This window comes from Cebus imitator, unplaced genomic scaffold (genome assembly GCF_001604975.1).
Source record: "Cebus imitator isolate Cc_AM_T3 unplaced genomic scaffold, Cebus_imitator-1.0 Scaffold222, whole genome shotgun sequence".
Lineage (NCBI taxonomy): Eukaryota > Metazoa > Chordata > Mammalia > Primates > Cebidae > Cebus > Cebus imitator.
In genome coordinates, this window is record NW_016107537.1 from 3,570,646 (window position 1) to 3,587,900 (window position 17,255).

The 17,255-nt window shown below is 37.5% G+C and overlaps 1 protein-coding gene across 1 annotated transcript in view; it reads right to left on the bottom strand.

Annotated features, from left to right (window-relative positions):
* The window catches only part of LOC108281196 (ankyrin repeat domain-containing protein 36B-like), a 97,526-nt gene that overhangs the window by 50,131 nt on the left and 30,140 nt on the right, over positions 1-17,255 (bottom strand). The window contains exons 11-12 of the mRNA XM_037727202.1: positions 2,234-2,291; positions 1,723-1,790 (exon numbers count right to left, since the gene is read on the bottom strand). Coding sequence (XP_037583130.1) covers positions 1,723-1,790; positions 2,234-2,291 — 126 coding nt within the window. The remainder of the gene's footprint in view (positions 1-1,722; positions 1,791-2,233; positions 2,292-17,255) is intronic.

The following is a 17,255-nucleotide window of genomic DNA, read 5'->3' on the forward strand; positions in this document are numbered from 1 at the left end:
CTTGTAATCCCAGCACTTTTGGAGGCCAAGGTGGATGTATCCTGAGGTCAGGAGTTCAAGATCAGCACTTTAGTGTACTGAGGCGGATGGATCACGAGGTCAGTAGTTCAAGATCAGCCTGGCCAACATAGTGAAACCCTGTCTCTACTAAAAATACAAAAATTAGCGGGGCGTGGTGGCACACGCCTGTAGTCCCAGCTACTACTTGGGAGGCTGAGGCAGGAGAATTGCTTGAACTTGGGAGGTGGAAGTTGCAGTGAGCCAAGATCACACCACTGCACTCCAGCCTGGGTGACACAGTGAGATTCTTATCTCAAAAAAATAAAAATAAAAATAAATAAATAAAGTCAAAAGGATTCCTGAGTTTTAGAGTAGAATAACTTTATGTGCAAGGTTTAACAGCTATAAATACTAAAGTTAATAAAGCTTCCAGAGAATAATAGAAAATGTCCCAACTGTGACAGATAGTTTTAAAAGTTCTCATGTGTGTTCTTAAACACAGATGTTAGCAACACAAGGTAAGTCATATACAGATATTTCTGGACTATCTCCAGAAATAAGTAATAATTCATTTCTTTAAGAGGGCTGCAAGTCAAACTATATATTTTCTCATGCAATGAATATAAATTAAGAACCTCCTTTAAAAATAACCAGAAATTTTAATTTTTATTAATGAAAGATAAATGCTTATTTATTTATTCTCTATTATCAAAAAAGGCTAAAACAGCTGCCAAGATTAAGTAAAATAAATTAGTTAAGCAACTTATGAATATACCAAATAACCAGAGTCAAAAATTAATGATTCATTCAAAATCTGATAAGCCTAAACCAGATCTTACTTTGCCTTATCTATGAACACAGCATGTACTACATAAAATTAAGATATCACTTTACTAAAATTTAATAAAGTGAGGATTAAATGTTCTTTCCATTTAGACTTTTAAAATTAATAAATAGATGTATATATCTTCAGTGTACATGTGATGATTTGATCCTTCTATATAATCTAATGAGGATAACAGAGATATGCATTGCCTTAAAAATGTATCTTTTACTTAAACTAGAAATGTTCAAATTATTCTCTCCTAGCTGTTTTTTAATGTATAACAGAATAATGTTAACTACAGTCACCCATGAATTTTCTTTCAATCCTTCATTAAAATTACCCATAAGTCACTCAGAAGAATCTAAGCATGTTTTTATTACTTGGCTTTCTTTTCTTAATCTGTATTTAAAATAATTTCTATATTATAGAGACATTCTGCTCTCATTTAAACTGAGGATTTCTAAGGTGTTCTTATACGAATCTTTGTCACCTTGACTCTCTTATTCAGTCTCTGTGTTCTTACATCTTTCCCTTCCTCACCTTTGAATTTGTTGAGCTATTCTTTCAGGTTGCTTTCTACTTCTTTCCTTTTCTAATGGCAAAATTGAGAATACATTACACCCACCACCTTTTATGAAACTCAGTCCTGTGCATATATTTCCCTTGTTGTGCACTTGCTTTCCATTATTATCTTGAGAATTTCCATTCCTTTCTAGGATCCTTGTAATCATTATAAAGATGGGGAGATGGTATGTGAATAAAGAATCAGAAAAATATTTTCTAAATAAAACAATTTAACCTTGTGAAGCTAGAGATCATTTATAGATGAGGGTGAGTGGTAAACAGGAAAAGATTCTGATTATTCTATGATAGCTTTTAAACACATATTCATTTACCTTATCATTCTTTTGGTTTTCAAACAAGGTTCCATTTTCGGTTTTTTCAATGCCATATGCAGCATGTACTACAGTGAAAACAAAGTGAAGAGTAGATGAAATGCTTCTAATTAAGAATCAGGAAATAAGAACCAGGTGTGGTGGCTCACACCTTTAATCCCAGCACAAGGAAGGCAGAGACAGGCAGACCACCTGAGGTTAGGAGTTTGAGACTAGCTTGGCCAACATGGTGAAATCCCATCTCTACTAAAAATACAAAAATTAGCCAGCTGTGGTGGTGTGCACCTGTAATCCCAGCTACTCAGGAAGCTGAGGCAGGAGAATGACTTGAACCCAGTTGGTGGAAGTTGCAGTGAGACAAGATAATGCCACTGACCTCCAGCCTGGGCAGCAGAGTAAGACTCAGTGTTTAAAAAAAAAAAAAAAAAAAAAAAAAAAAAAAAAAAAAAAAAAAAAAAAAAAAAAAAAAAGAATCAGTAAATAATAAAATAGGTAGGCTCAAATAGCTTACAATTTTCTAAAGAATCTTCATGAGGCATCCTCTTTATTTCACGTGATTTTGCAATAATCTAGAAGAAAAACAATCGATTTAAGAATAACATGCAGCAAGTTAAAATAATTACAACAGCCACAATTACTATATGAGCTAACACAAAATGTACAGATTTTGAAGTCACTCATATGTAGAGTCAAACCTTGAGTCTGCCATTTACTTAGCTACATATTCTAATGCCATGATGATTATGATTGGTGACATAGTCTCAAAATGTAACTCCTTTTAACCCTAGTTGATTATTACACAAATAATCCATTAGTTTTTCCTATCCACAACAACCTAGGACAAAAATTTACTTGTATGTAATTTAGAGTATCACTGAATAAAAATAATAATACAAAAGTAAATTAACCACATTATTTTTCAAAATAGCTATAGATTATATCTATCTGTGTGAATTACATTTTCTGGGAATAAAATGTGAACCTGTGGTTTTTAGTAGTACCATATTTAAATGGGTTGGCAATGGAAACAGTACAGGTTGCTTGCATTCTCTGTGTTAAAAGCTAAGAAAAAATTATTGTATGACTTCAGCTCCTTCCAAAGAAGAGAGAACAAGACAACCAACCACCTTATAGAGCAATGATTGACGAATAAAAGCCACACAGAGCTGCTAAAGAGAAAGCTGTAATAAGTATGCTGATAATAGAAACAGAGGTGAAATGAAAAAACAGACACTATAGACATGTGTTCTGCAAGGAAAAAGTTAAGACTGAGGCAAACCATTTGTAAACAAAGAGGAAGGACGGAGAAACGAACAAAAAGAGAGACATGACCAGTCGATCAAGCGTGAACTTAAAAGAAATGCTTGAGTTCTTAATATAAGCCCAATAACACTCGTTAGCATTTACTCTACAATTTGTTTTGTGTAAATGCTTATATAATAAAGAATTCAATTTGTTTGCTACAAAATAAGACACCCCAAGAGATAAGCATGATCATCCACCTGAAAGCTGAAACATTCTTACTACAGAGAGAGAAAGAAAAAAATAAAGTTCCATCAACTTTCCACCTAGAGAAAAAAGAATTTTTTTAACAAGACAAATGGAGAAATTTTTATTTAGATTTTATTCATGTAGGGAACTTTGGAATTCATGGAAGGTAAGGGTTATTGCATACCCTTTGTAGGCTGAATCAAGTGGCCACCTGGTGAAAAGTGGCATATCTATACATATATATATATATACACACACACACACACACACACACACACACACACATTTTTTTTTCTTTAATTGCATTTTAGGTTCTGGGGTACATGTGCAGAACATGCAGGATTGTTGCATAGGTACATACATGGCAATGTGGTTTGCTGCCTCCATCCTCCTGTCACCTGTATTTGGCATTTCTCCCCATGTTATCTATCCATAGCCTCCCTACCCCCACTGTCCCTCCCCTAATACCCCTGCCAACAGACCCCAGTGTATGATGCTCCACTCCCTGTGACCATGAGTTCTCATTGTTCATCACCCATGCGTGAGAACATGCAGTGTTTAATTTTCTGTTCTTGTGTCAGTTTTCTGAGAATGATGGTTTCCAGATTCATCCATGTTCCTACAAAGGACACAAACTCATCATGTTTTATGGCTGCATAGTATTCTACAGTGTATATGTGCCACATTTTCCTTGTCCAGTCTATCATCGATGGGCATTTGGGTTGGTTCCAGGTCTTTTCTATTGTAAACAGTGCCAAAATGAACATATGAGTGCATGTGTCTTTGAAATAGAATGATTTATAATCCTTTGGATATATACCCAGTAATGAGATTGCTGGGTCAAATGGAATTTCTATTTCTAAGTCCTTGAGGAATTGTCAAACTATTTCCACAATAATGAACTAATTTACACTCCAACCAACAGTGTAAAAGCGTTCCTATTTCTCTACATCCTCTCCAGCATCTGTTATCTCCAGATTTTTTAATGATCGCCATTCTAACTGATGTGAGATGGTATCTCAATGTGGTTTTGATTTATATTTCTCTAATAACCAGCGATGATGAGCATTTTTTATATGTTTGTTGGCCTCATAAATGTCTTCTTTTGAAAAGTGTCTGTTGATGTCCTTTGCCCATTTTTGGATGGGTTTATTTGTTTTTTTCTTGTAAATCTGTTTTAGTTCTTAGATTCTGGATATTAGCCCTTTATCAGATGGGTAGAAAGCAAAAATATTTTTCCATTCTGTTGGTTGCCAGTTCACTCTAATGATTGTTTCTTTTGCTGTGCAGAATTTCTGGAGTTTAATTAGATCCCATTTGTATATTTTGGCTTTTGTTGCCAATGCTTTTGGTGTTTTAGTCATGAAGTCCTTGCATATGCCTATGTCCTGAATGGTTTTGCCTAGGCTTTCTTCTCGGATTTTTATGGTGTGAGGTCTTATGTTTAAATCTTTAATCCATCTGGAGTTAAATTTAGTGTAAGGTGTGAAGAAGGGGTCCAGCTTCTACTTTCGGCACATGGTAAACCAGTTTTCCCAACACCATTTATTAAACAGGGAATCCTTTCCCTACTGCTTGTTTTTGTCAGGTTTGTCAAAGATCAGATGGCTGTAATGTGTGGCATTGTCTCTGGGGCCTCTGTTCTGTTCCATTGGTCTGTATCTCTGTTTCGGTACCAGTACTATGCTGTTTTGATTACTGCAGACTTGTAGCATAGTTTGAAGCCAGGTAGCATGATGCCTCCAGCTTTGTTCTTTTTGCTTAGGATTGTCTTGGCTATGTGAGCTCTCTTTTGGTTCCATATGAAGTTTGGGCTGTTTTTTTCCATTTCTGTGAAGAGGGTCATAGGTAGCTCCATGGGGATAGCACTGAATGTATAAATTACATTGGGCGGTATGGCCATTTTCACAATATTGATTCTTCGTAACCATGGGCATGGAATGTTTTTCCATCTGTGTCCTCTCTTATTTCCTTGAGCAGTGATTTGTAGTTCTCCTTAAAGAGGTCCTTTACATTCTTTGTTAGTTGTATTCCTAGGTATTTTATTTTCTTTGTAGCAATTGTGAATGGCAGTTCATTCTTGATTTGGCTCTCTTTAGTTCTGTTATTTGTGTATAGGAATGCTTGTGATTTCTGCACATTGATTTTGTATCCTGAGACTTTGCTGAAGTTGCTTATGAGCTTAAGGAGATTTTGGGCTGAGATGATGGGGTCTGCTAAATATACAATCATGTCGTCTGCAAATAGAGACAATTTGACTTCCTCCTTTCCTAATTGAATACCCTTTATTTCTTTTTCTTGCCTGATTGCTCTGACTAGAGCTTCCAATACTATATTGAATAGGAGTGGTGAGAGAGGGCATCCTTGTCTAGTGCCAGATTTCAAAGGGAATGCTTCCAGTTTTTGCCCATTTGGTCTGATATTGGCTGTGGGTTTGTCATACATAGCTTTTATTGTTTTGAGATGCGTTCCATCTATACCTAGTTTATTGGGAGTTTTTAGTATAAAGCGTTGTTGAATTTTGTTCAAAGCCTTCTCTGCATCTATTAAGATAATTACATGGTATTTGTCTTTGGTTCTGCTTATGTGGTGGATTACGTTTACATACTTGTGAATGTTGAACCAGCCTTGCATCCCCAGGATGAAGCCTACTTGATCGTGATGGATAAGCTTTTTGATGTGCTGTTGCAATTGGTTTGTCAGTATTTTATTGAAGATTTTTTCCGCAATGTTCATCATAGATATTGGCCTGACATTTTCTTCTGTTGTTGAATCTGCAGGGCTTTGGTAACAGGATGATGATGGTCTCGTGAAATGATATGGGAAGGACTGCCTCTTTTTGGATTGCTTGGAATAGTTTCAGAAGGAGTGGTACCTGCTCCTCTTTGTATGTCTGGTAGAATTCAGCTGTGAACCCATCTGGACATGGGCTTTTTTTGGTTGGTAGGCTATTAATTGCTGCCTCAACCTCAGCCCTTGTTATTGGTCCATTCAGGGTTTTGACTTCTTCCTGGTTTAGGCTTGGGAGGATGCAATTGTCCAGGGATTTATCCATTTCTTCCAGGTTTACTGGTTTATGTGCATAGAGTTGTTTGTAGTAATCTGTGATGGTAGTTTGTATTTCTGTGGAATTGGTGGTGATATCCCCTTTAGTGATTTTTATTGCATCTATTTGATTCTTCTTTCGTTTCTTTTTCATTAATCTGGCTAGTGGTCTATTTTGCTGATCTTTTGAAAAAACAAGCTCCTGGATTTATTGATTTTTTGAAGGGTTTTTTGGTGTCTCTATCTACTTCAGTACTATTCTGATCTTAGTTATTTCTTGTCTCCTCTTAGCTTTCAAGGTTTTTTTTTTTTTCCTCCTCTAGCTCTTTCAATTTTTATGCTAGGGTGTCAATTTTAGATCTTTCCTTGCTTCTCATGTGGGCATTTTTTGCTATAAATTTCCCTCTAGACACTACTTTGTGTTCCAGAGATTCTGGTATGTTGTGTCTTCATTCTTGTTGGTTTCAAAGAACATCTTGATTTCTGCCTTCATTTCATTGTTTATCTAGTCAATATTCAAGAGTCAGTCGTTCAGTTCACATTAAGTTGTGCAATTCTGATTTAGTTTCTTAATCCTGAGTTCTAATTTGATTGCACTGTTGTCTGAGAGACTATTTGTTATGATTTCTGTTCTTTTGCATTTGCTGAGGAGGGATTTACTTCCAATTATGTGGTCAATTGTAGAGTAGGTGCGATATGGTCCTGAGAAAAATGCATATTCTGTGGATTTGGGGTGGAGAGTTCTAGAAATGTCTATTAGGTTTGTTTGGTGCAGTTCTGAGTTCAAGTCCTGGATATCCTTGTTAATTTTCTGTCTCGTTGATCGGTCTAATATCGACAGTGGAGTGTAAAGTCTCCCACTATTATTGTGTGGGAATCTAAGTCTCTTTGTAGGCTGTTAAGAACTTGTTTTATGTATCTGGGAGCTCCTGTATCGGTTGTGTATATATTTTGGATTGTTAGCTCTTCTTGTTGCATTGATCCTTTTTCCATTATGTAATGTCCTTCTTTGTCTCCTCTCATCTTTGTTGATTTTACGTCTATTTTATCACAGACTAGGATTACAACTCCTCTTTTCTTTGCTCTCCATTTGCTTGGTAAATCTTCCTCCATCCCTTTATTTTGAGGCTATGTGTGTCCTTGCATGTGAGATGGGTTTCCTCGATACAACACACCGATGGGTTTTGACTTTTTATCCAATTTGCCAGTCTGTGTCTTTTGATTCAAGTATTTAGCCCGTTTACGTTTAAGGTTAACATTGATATGTGTAAATCTGATCCTGTGATTTTGATGCTAGCTGGTTGTTTTGCCCATTAGTTGATGCAGTTTCTTCATTGTGTCGATGCTCTTCACCATTTGGTAGGTTTTTAAAGTGGCTGGTACTGGTTGTTCCTTTCTATGTTTAGTGCTCCTTTCAAGGGGCTCTTATAAGTCAGGCCTGGTGGTAACAAAATCTCTCAGCAAGTGCTTGTTCATAAAGGATGTTATTTCTTCTTTGCTTATGAAGCTTAGTTTGACTGGATATGAAATTCTAGGTTGAAAGTTCTTTTCTTCAAGGATGTTGAATATTGGCCCCCACTCTCTTCTGGCTTGGAGGGTTTCTGCCGAGAAATTGCTGTGAGTCTGATGGGCTTCCCTTTGTGGGTAACCTGACCTTTCTCTCTGCCTGCCCTTAGCATTTTTTCGTTCATTTCAACCTTGCTGAATCTGACGATTGTGTGCCTTGGGGTTGCTCTTCTTAAGGAATATTGTTGTGGTGTTCTCTATATTTCCTGGACTTGAATTTTGGCCTACCTTGTTAGGTTGGGGATTTTCTCCTGGATAATATCCTGAAGAGCATTTTCCTCCATCACATTCAGGTATACCTATCAAACGTACGTTAGGTCTTTTCACATAATGTCATATTTCTTGCATGCTTTGTTCATTTCTTTTTACTCTTTTTTCTCTAATCTTGCCTTCTCATTTTATTTCATTGAGTTGATCGTCAATCTCTAATATCCTTTCTTTCTAATATCCTTGGTCTATTCAGCTATTGAAATTTGTGTAGGCTTCGCAAAGCTCTCATGTTGTGTTTTTCAGCTCCAGCAAGTCGTTTATGTTCTTCTCTCAGCTGTTTATCCTCATTAGCATTTTGTCAAAGCTTTTTACAAAGTTCTTGGTTTATTTACATTGGGTTAGAACATGTTCTTTTAGCTCAGAGAAGTTTTTTATTACCCACCTTCTGAAGTCTGTTTCTGTCAATTCATGAGACTCATTATCCAACTTTGTTCCCTTGCTGGTGAGGGGTTGTGATCACTTGGAGGAGGAGAGGCATTCTGGTTTTGGGTTTTTTCATCCTTTTTGCACTGGTTTCTTCCCATCTTTGTGGAGCGATCTACCTGTGGTCTTTGTCGTTGGTGAACTTCAGGTGGGGTCTCTGAGTAGATATCCTTTTTGTTGATGTTGAAGTTATTTCTGTTTCTTTTAGTTTTCCTTTTAACAGTCAGACCCTTCTGCTGTAGGACTGCTGGAGGTTGACTCCAGACTCTGCTTGCCCAGGGATCCCCTGTGGTGATGGCAGAATAGTAAGGGTTGCTGCCAGTTTATTCTTCTGTTATCTTCGTCCCAAAAGAATACCTGCCAGATGTCATCCTGAGCTTTCCTTTATGAGGTGTCTCTTTGATACAGAGGTCAGGGAGCTGCTTAAGGAGACAGTCTGTCCCTTATAGGAGCTCAAGTGCTGTGCTGGGAGCTCTGTTGTTCCACTTAATGGGGCTGCTGCTGGGTAGGTATGTTTAAGTCCGCTGCAACGGAACTCATAATTGCCTTTTTTCTCTAGGTGCTCTTTCCCGGGAAGGTGGGGCTTTATTTATAAGTTCCTGCTGCCTATTTTCAAAGATGCCCTTCCCAGCAAGGAGGTAGCATAGTCAGAGTCTGCCAACAGAGGCGTTGCTGACCTATCGTGGGCTCTGCCCAGCTGCTGTGTGAACTTCCTTGCAGTTTTGGTTACAGAGGTAGACTTAGAACTGCCTTGGAAATGGCAGTCTGCCTCAGTAACGGTGGACTGGCTTGTTAATGGCAGACTGCCTTGGTAGTGGTGAACTGCCTCAGTAATGGCAGACACCCTTCCCCTGACAGAGCTGGACTATCCTGGGTCGAACTGTGCTTGCTGAGAAACTGTCAGTCCAGAAGGTTTCAGATTCTGGTCTTTGTGGAGGTGGGAACCGCTAAGCCAGATCACCTGGCACCCTGTTTTAGCCTCCTTTTTCTCAGTTGAATGGGTGGCTCTGTCTCCCAATCATTCCAGGCCCCAGTTGAAATGGCCGCCCAGATTATTGTGAGATTTTTCTGCAGAGACCTGCTGCACCAGCTGAAACAGCTGCTGGTGGCTACTTTCAGCCAGGGAATCTCCGGGTATATGGGCAGTGAAAACTCATTTAGAAATGCAGTGATCACTCACCCTCTGCATTGTTCTCATGAGGAACTGCACTCCAGTTCCTATTCAGCCATCTTGGATACTCTCTCCAAACAGGTTGTGTTTTATTAAACAAAATGCACATCATTTAAAGAGATAAAGAATTTAAAGTATATTCTTAATTTTAAAAAACTTAGAAAACACAGTTTAACCCTTTGTAATACAGATTTCAGAACAGAACTTCAATTTCTAATCTCCCACAATTTTTTTTTAAAATTAGAGATAGGGTCTTCCTATATTGGCAAGCTTGGTCTCAAACTCCTGGACTCAAGCAATTCTCCTAGCTTCATCTCTTGAATAGCCGGGACTACAGGCACATGTTACCATGTCTAGTTATATTTCCATAATTTCTGATATTATTTTAGTCTAATTATAGAACCAAAGTTAAAAATAAATAGCTCTCCGCAAAAAACTGCATGATATCAAAATAAGTGTACAAGAAATTAAAAGAAACGATATGCAACATGTAACAGGGTGATTCCATAATTCCTATCAGTCATCTGATCTATTAAAGATTCATTTAAACAGAAGTATTATTAGTTATACTAACATGATTTACAACTTAAAGTAAAGACACTTACTCAAATAAGCCTAGACCAAAATTTGTATTTCCTCTATTGCAAAAAGCATTCCCTAACAGCATTTTTCTGTCATTATATTTTCCAGCCCATTTTATTCAGATCCCAACTCTCAAAGTATTTATCAACTATTTCTTTTTTGCCAAGGAAAAAAAATAAAAATTAACCCCTCCTATTTCCTTGAAATGGTTATCTCTAATAAAATTTTTAATACAAACATAAAACAATGATAGGTAGACAAGTGCTAAATGTTAGAAGATAATATTTAAAAAATGAGATTCCGAGTAAGAATATTAATTTCACAAGTAAGTACTTTACCACAGAATCAGTATTAGACTCATCCTCTGGCACAGACTTGGCACCACCATCCGATCTCCGGAGACACCTATACGGCAAAAAGAAACAACAAAAACGAGCAGGTTCATTTCTTAAAACAAAACAAAAACTTTCAGTCTATACTTATAAGTCCCTTCCCCCAAAAAATAGTAAAACAGAGTCTGAGGAAGGCTAGTTACCTGTATATTAAATAATATTTCTTGATATAATTTAGATATGGTCTCAGTTTTAGAAAACATTTTAGTTACCTATTTCTGCCTCCACCTCTCCCAACCTATGAAATATCCAAGAACACTCACCCTTAAGCCCATAACAAATACTGACAGGAAATACAATGGGACAGCCAGACAATCCTTTGTCCTTAGAAATTATCTACCCTAAAGGCTAAACTGAAAATCCAATTGATATCTCTCAGAACTTTTGCTACTGAACTGGAATAAACCTGATAACCTAAAACAAGGTAGAAAATGCACTGTCTCTTCTCCATTGTCTATTTTTGATTCAAAAACTAATCTGTGTCACTGGAAAATGGGAGTCTTGGATCTTCCGCATGTAAGCTACTTAAAGAGTGCCCATTGATTCTGTTTACCCTAGAATATTACACGGAGCCTCTGAAACACTGGACATGTTTGAGAGCAGAGTGTACAAAAATCAAAATACAAAGATTTATGTTGTTATTGGGAATATCTTTCAAAGAAGATTAAAACATTAAAACTTTCTGAAATCCAATTAATGTTATATTATAGATCCTGCCTTATTGAGGTCCACAAAAACCACCAATATTAAAAACCTTTTGCTGGGTATGGTGACACACGCCTGTAATCCGAGCAATTTGGGAGGTGCAGGTGGGCAGATCATGAGGTCAGGAGTTCAAGACCAGACTGGCCCACATGGGGAACCCCATCTCTACTAAAAAATACAAAAATTAGCTGGACATGGTGGCTTGTGCCTGTAATCCCAGGTACTTGGGAGGCTGAGGTAGGAGACTTGCTTGAACCAGGATCTGAGAGACAGAGGTTACAGTAGCCGAGGTAGCTCCATGTACTCCAGCCTGGGCTACAGAGCAAGACTCTATCTCAAAAAAAAAAAAAATTCATAGACACTCAGATACCCAAGAGGCAGAATGCAGGAATAGTTTCACTCATGAGTAGTTGTAGCTCCATTTCATTCAATACTATCTAAATATCTTCCGTCCCATAGGCTCCCATTTCAGGATAGATCTTCTGCAGGGATCCATGGCAATTTCCAATCTATTTCCTAAGCCAAGGAAAGCCCAGATTCATAAAAAGATAAGCTACAATAATTGAGATTAGGAATTCTCTATTCCTCTGTTGCGGGAAAGTAAGTCAGTCTCAGTCAACCATCCCAAGCATAGAGACCTTACAAACTACCCAAATGAAGTTTCATTACCGATTTCCTAAACAATCCTACCTTTGCCCTAACTGATAGGCACATGAGAGAATTGAGAAAAGAGGGAAAAAAAAAAAAGACATCCACCCTGGATCACAGATCTATGTACTTAAGCAATCTCTATCTCAAGTTATAAACCCTCTCTGAACTTGCATAAAAGAAGAGGATACAAACATTAATATCTACTCCAGATACTCCTTGCTGTGGCTCAAATTCCTATATTTTTCAATAAAAACTTTAAAGTTTGGCAGTTCCTCCAGTTAAATAAACAAAAACGCAGCAGCCTTTTCCGAACTCCTTGAATGCCCTATTTGAATATGATTTTCTTGGTAACTCCCAACATCCTGTGTTTCCAATTGTTTTAAGTGTTTCTTTCTCTACAAATTCAGCTATGCCAGACAAATTCCATTCTTATCCACTTTGACTGAGTTCAACATTCATTCCATTCTCATCCTCTTCCACTGTGTTCACTAGAGCCACTCCTTCTTTCTGTTATAAAAGCACTCAAAGACAAAATGATGTAAAAGAGGATTGGGTTTTGAATTAAGAAACCTGAGCGTAAATCTCATTTCTGCCATTTACTATATCCAACTGAATAATTACATCTCTTTGAGTTTCAGATTCTCCAACTCAACAACCGCTTAATCAGGATGTTAAACACAGATTCAAGAACTAGAGGATATTTTGTTTAGTCTCCAGGATTTCTTAAAATTCTGAAATTCTGTGCCCTTCTGATTTTGTCTACAGGAAAATGGGGAATATTTAGCTACCATACATGAAAACAATAATAGAAGTAATAAACCCTAAGCAATGCAGAAGAGAAAGTAAAAAGAAATAAAGAAAATATTATTTAACTGCCATAGAAAGAAAAAAATAAATCCAGAAAACAAGAAAAAGCTTCATCAAATTAGGCAGGGTACTCAAAGAGAAAACCAAACTGGGTAGTCAGTCATAGGAGAAATGAATTCTAAATATGCTTTCAATATATGCTAAATATAGTTCATATAACATAGACTAAATGTATATATCCACCATGTACAGTAAAATGATTCCTCTTTTAGACGGACCTGGTCTTGCTTATGAAAAACCTTGGGTCCTATAGCCACAGATAACTCATACCTACCTTCAAAACTTTGATGGTTGAACAACAACAACAACAACAACAACAAAAAACAGGTACTTGTTACCACTGTAAATTCCAAACATATTAGGACAAACTTTTGGAGTAGCTGAGCTTCTATGGAACACTCTAAAGAGAGTTAATACATAACAAAATGTGACTTTCTGAACTGATCTGATTTAAACCAGTACCTACATCCCACTGCTGCATACATCTCTTTCTATCTATGATTAGGTGCAAAGTGATGTGAAAAGCCAGGCAGGATGATTGTCAAATCATGGATTGGCAACCTGTTAACTATGGAACCATGAGCCAACATTTCAAACTCTTTCGACCAGAGGTGCCTAATCGGTAAGAACGCAATAATAGCACAAATACTTTGTAAAGCTGTGTGAAGATGACATGAGACGATAAATGCGAAGCAGGTAATTTGGTGTATAGCACAGACTACAACAGTAAACATATACTAGTTTCTATTCTCTCTATCCACTTAGTTAACACATCATTTTATAAAAGCTGTGAAATCATACCTGTTTAAATGCTCGTCAACAGCAGGATGCACTTAAAGAAAAAGTAAAACGCATTTTAAATCAACAATAGAAAACTATAGAATATTGAAAACATAAAAGAGCACAGGGGATTGTTCCTATAAGTTCAGCTAGTCAGAAGGCTGAGACAGAAGTATCACTTGAGGAGCCCAGGAGTCTGAGACCAGCCTGGGCAACACAGCAAGATTCTATCTTTATAAAAGTAATCCTGCAGGCTGGGTGCGGTAGCTCGCACCGGTAATCCCAGCTCTTTGGGACGCCGACGGGGGTGGAACACTTGTGGTCACAAGATGAAGACAAGCCTGGCCAACACGGTGAAACCCCCTCTCTACTAAAAACACAAAAAGTAGTCAGGTCTGGTAGCGGACGCACACCTGTCATATGTCTATTTCTAAAACACTGAGTGTCAGTAGCTATGTGGATACGCCAAGTGATGAGGACCAATGTGATCTAAAATCAGAGGAGCAACTCAGACACCTGGGAATCAATGTCAAAGCAGGTGGTACTATTCCCACATGTCTTTCACGCAAGACACCAGAAGAATTTATACCATTGTACTACAAATACTCATCATGTTCTTTAACTTGCCCAACAACTGAGATGATACACAATTACAATGACACTTCAGTTGAATGTATACTTCATGTCTCTGCAGGGGAAAGGCCCTCAATAGATCAGCTTGGATATGTGTTTGGTGAATACTCGTAGATAATATTCATTATTACTCACACCCATGTGGTGTAATAATTTTCAACATTTCTGGTATCCTCTAGTTTAGCTTTCTGAAAGTTTCTTCACACACTCATGCAACACGATATGACACATAACCCTCAATAAACAGTATCAGTCTTTATCGGTTTTGACATACTTCTACTAAATAAAACTACTACAAGCATTAGATATTAATAACCTTTTACATTCAGATATCACTCCAATATTCATTGAAAATAACCATTTTTGGAGTCAGTGAATGAATTCAACACAATTTTTGTTTCTAAAATGGTCTTCTTTGAGGTATCATGTTATCCTCTACAGAAATTTCATTAAATAGCTATTTTATCCAAGAGTTAGCTCCTTGACCAACGGAGCCAATGTATTCATATTCAAGTTTACCTTATTTTTAATAACTAAAATCAACAAAACGTCTATCTCTGATGCCCAATAGCAACAAAGGGGAGTAACGAGTCACCGCGGTTTATCCCAATTCTAGCGCTCTTTCCTGTTTCCAGTAGTTTCTGGAGCAGCCAAAATCAAATCTTCTTTTACACAAATATTCTATGTAAATCCAAAGTGAGTTCACTCACGTTTTCTCAGGAGAAACCCCTAAATTACATACATAGCCTTTTCTTTGGGAAAAGGCTTGCTGCCTCACAATCCCTCTTCCTTGGAGAAAATAATTATTACATCAGTGGTCTCATTAGTTCTCTCATTCTACAGTGTTTATGGCTTATTACAATCACTTCTTCCCTCTGGTTCCAGCAATACAACCTAATGTCTATCACCTCTATTACTACATCTCTTTTTCCTTTCCTTCCAGAAGAAAACATGCTGTAGAATTAAAGCAAAATTATGCCGTCCCTTGAGCTTGCTATGTCTTGAATTGCTCTTCAGAGGTTCTTCTATTTAATTTCAACCTAGAAAAGTTTATAATCGTACTACTCAGATCACGGACAAGGACCAGCAGCATCACTGGTGCTAAATGACTTAATTACACATGCAGAATCTCGGGCTTCCTGAATCAGAATGCACAGTTTCGAAGAGCCCCCTGCTGATTTATTTGGGAAGTTCCCTTTTTTCTTGAGTGAACACGACATTAAATGTGTATTGCAAAATTACCTGCCCCAGATTTTGATCCATCCTTTATTTCTGTGCCTATATTCGAAACAGGATCTTTCTTGTCACGTGGAGCCTGAATGGGATTTGAAGCAAAATAATCAGCACATGAAGTATTTTTCACAGACTATACAGTTAATACTTCAAAATACAAATGAGAGTGTAATTACCTTCGCGGCCCGTTGTTTCTGAGAAGACACTGAAAAGAAAAAGGGATGCCTAATAAATCCTATGTAAATCTGATAAAGATATCCATACATTCATGCAGTGTTAGCATCAACCTGTATTTTCCTGCCTGTATTAGTGTAGTCTTTAACGTTTTCTACTTTGTGTCTTGGGACAGGAACATGACAGAAAAACACTGAAGAGAACAGGAAAACAGGCTTCCAAGAGTTAGCTCCTTGAACAACAAAGACAATGTATTCATATTCAAGTTTATCTCATTTTTATAACTAAAACAAACAAACAAAAATGTATCTCCGGCCTAACAGTAACAAAGAGGAGCAATGAGTCAGTGTGGTTTATCTCAATTCCAGCACTCTTTCTGCTTCCAGGAGTTCCTGGAGCAGCCACAGTCAAATCTCCTTTTATGCAAATATTCTAAATGCATCTGAAGGGAGCTCACTCAGGTTTCCTCAGCAGAATCCCCAAAACTGCATAAATAACTTCTTCTTTTCCCTCCTGCCTGCCTCACAACCTCTCTTCCTTAAGGAAAGTAATTACTCCATCAGTGGTGTCCTTAGTTGTTGTTCTACAGTGTTTATGGGTTATTACGATCACTTCTTCCCTCTGGTTTTGCCAACATGGTCTGGTGCCTATAATTTCTATTACTTCATCTCCTTGTCTTTCCCCTCTTGATGAAAACACGCTGTAGAACTAAAGCAAAATTACGCTGTCCCCTGAGTCTGGCGCGTCTTCAACTGCTCTTTAATGGTTCTTCTTCCCAATTTCAACGTAGGGAAGTCTCTAATCTTACTACTCAGATCAACGCCAAGGACCAGAAGCAACAGCGTCAACCGAGAAATTATTACTAATGCAGAATCCCAGGCCTGCTCAATCAGAATGTGCAGCTTCACTGAGCCTTCCGCTGATTGACTCAAAAAATAGAAGTTCTCTTCGATCTTGAGTGAACATGACATTAAATGTGTATCGCAAAATTACCTGTCCCAGATTTGTCTCCATCCTTTATTTCTCTGGCTACAGCTGAAACAGACTTTTTCCTGTCACTTGTAGCCTGGATGGGATTTCAAACAAAATAATCAATACGTTAAGTATATTTCATAGACTGTAGAGTTAATAATTAAAAACATAAATGAGAGTGTAATTACCCTCAAGGCTGGTTGTTTCACAGAAGACACTGCAAAGAGAAAGGGATACAAAATCAATCGTACGTAAATGTGATAAAGTGAACCATACATTCATGCAGTGTTAGCAACAAGCTTTATCCCCCTGCCTGTATTAGCGTAGGCTTTGATGTTTCATACTTTGTGTCTTGGAACAGGAACATGACAGAAACACACTGAAGAGAACAGAAATACAGGCTTCATGAAACATACTCTTACAATTTCAAATGTGATATTATTCTTTATATGTCTATTACCACAATAAAAGAGTGTCATTGTGCACATGGATAGCCGAGTGATGAGGAAAAACTGTGATCTAAAATCAGAGGAGCAACTCATACATCTGGGAATCAATGTCAAAGCAGGTGGTAAATG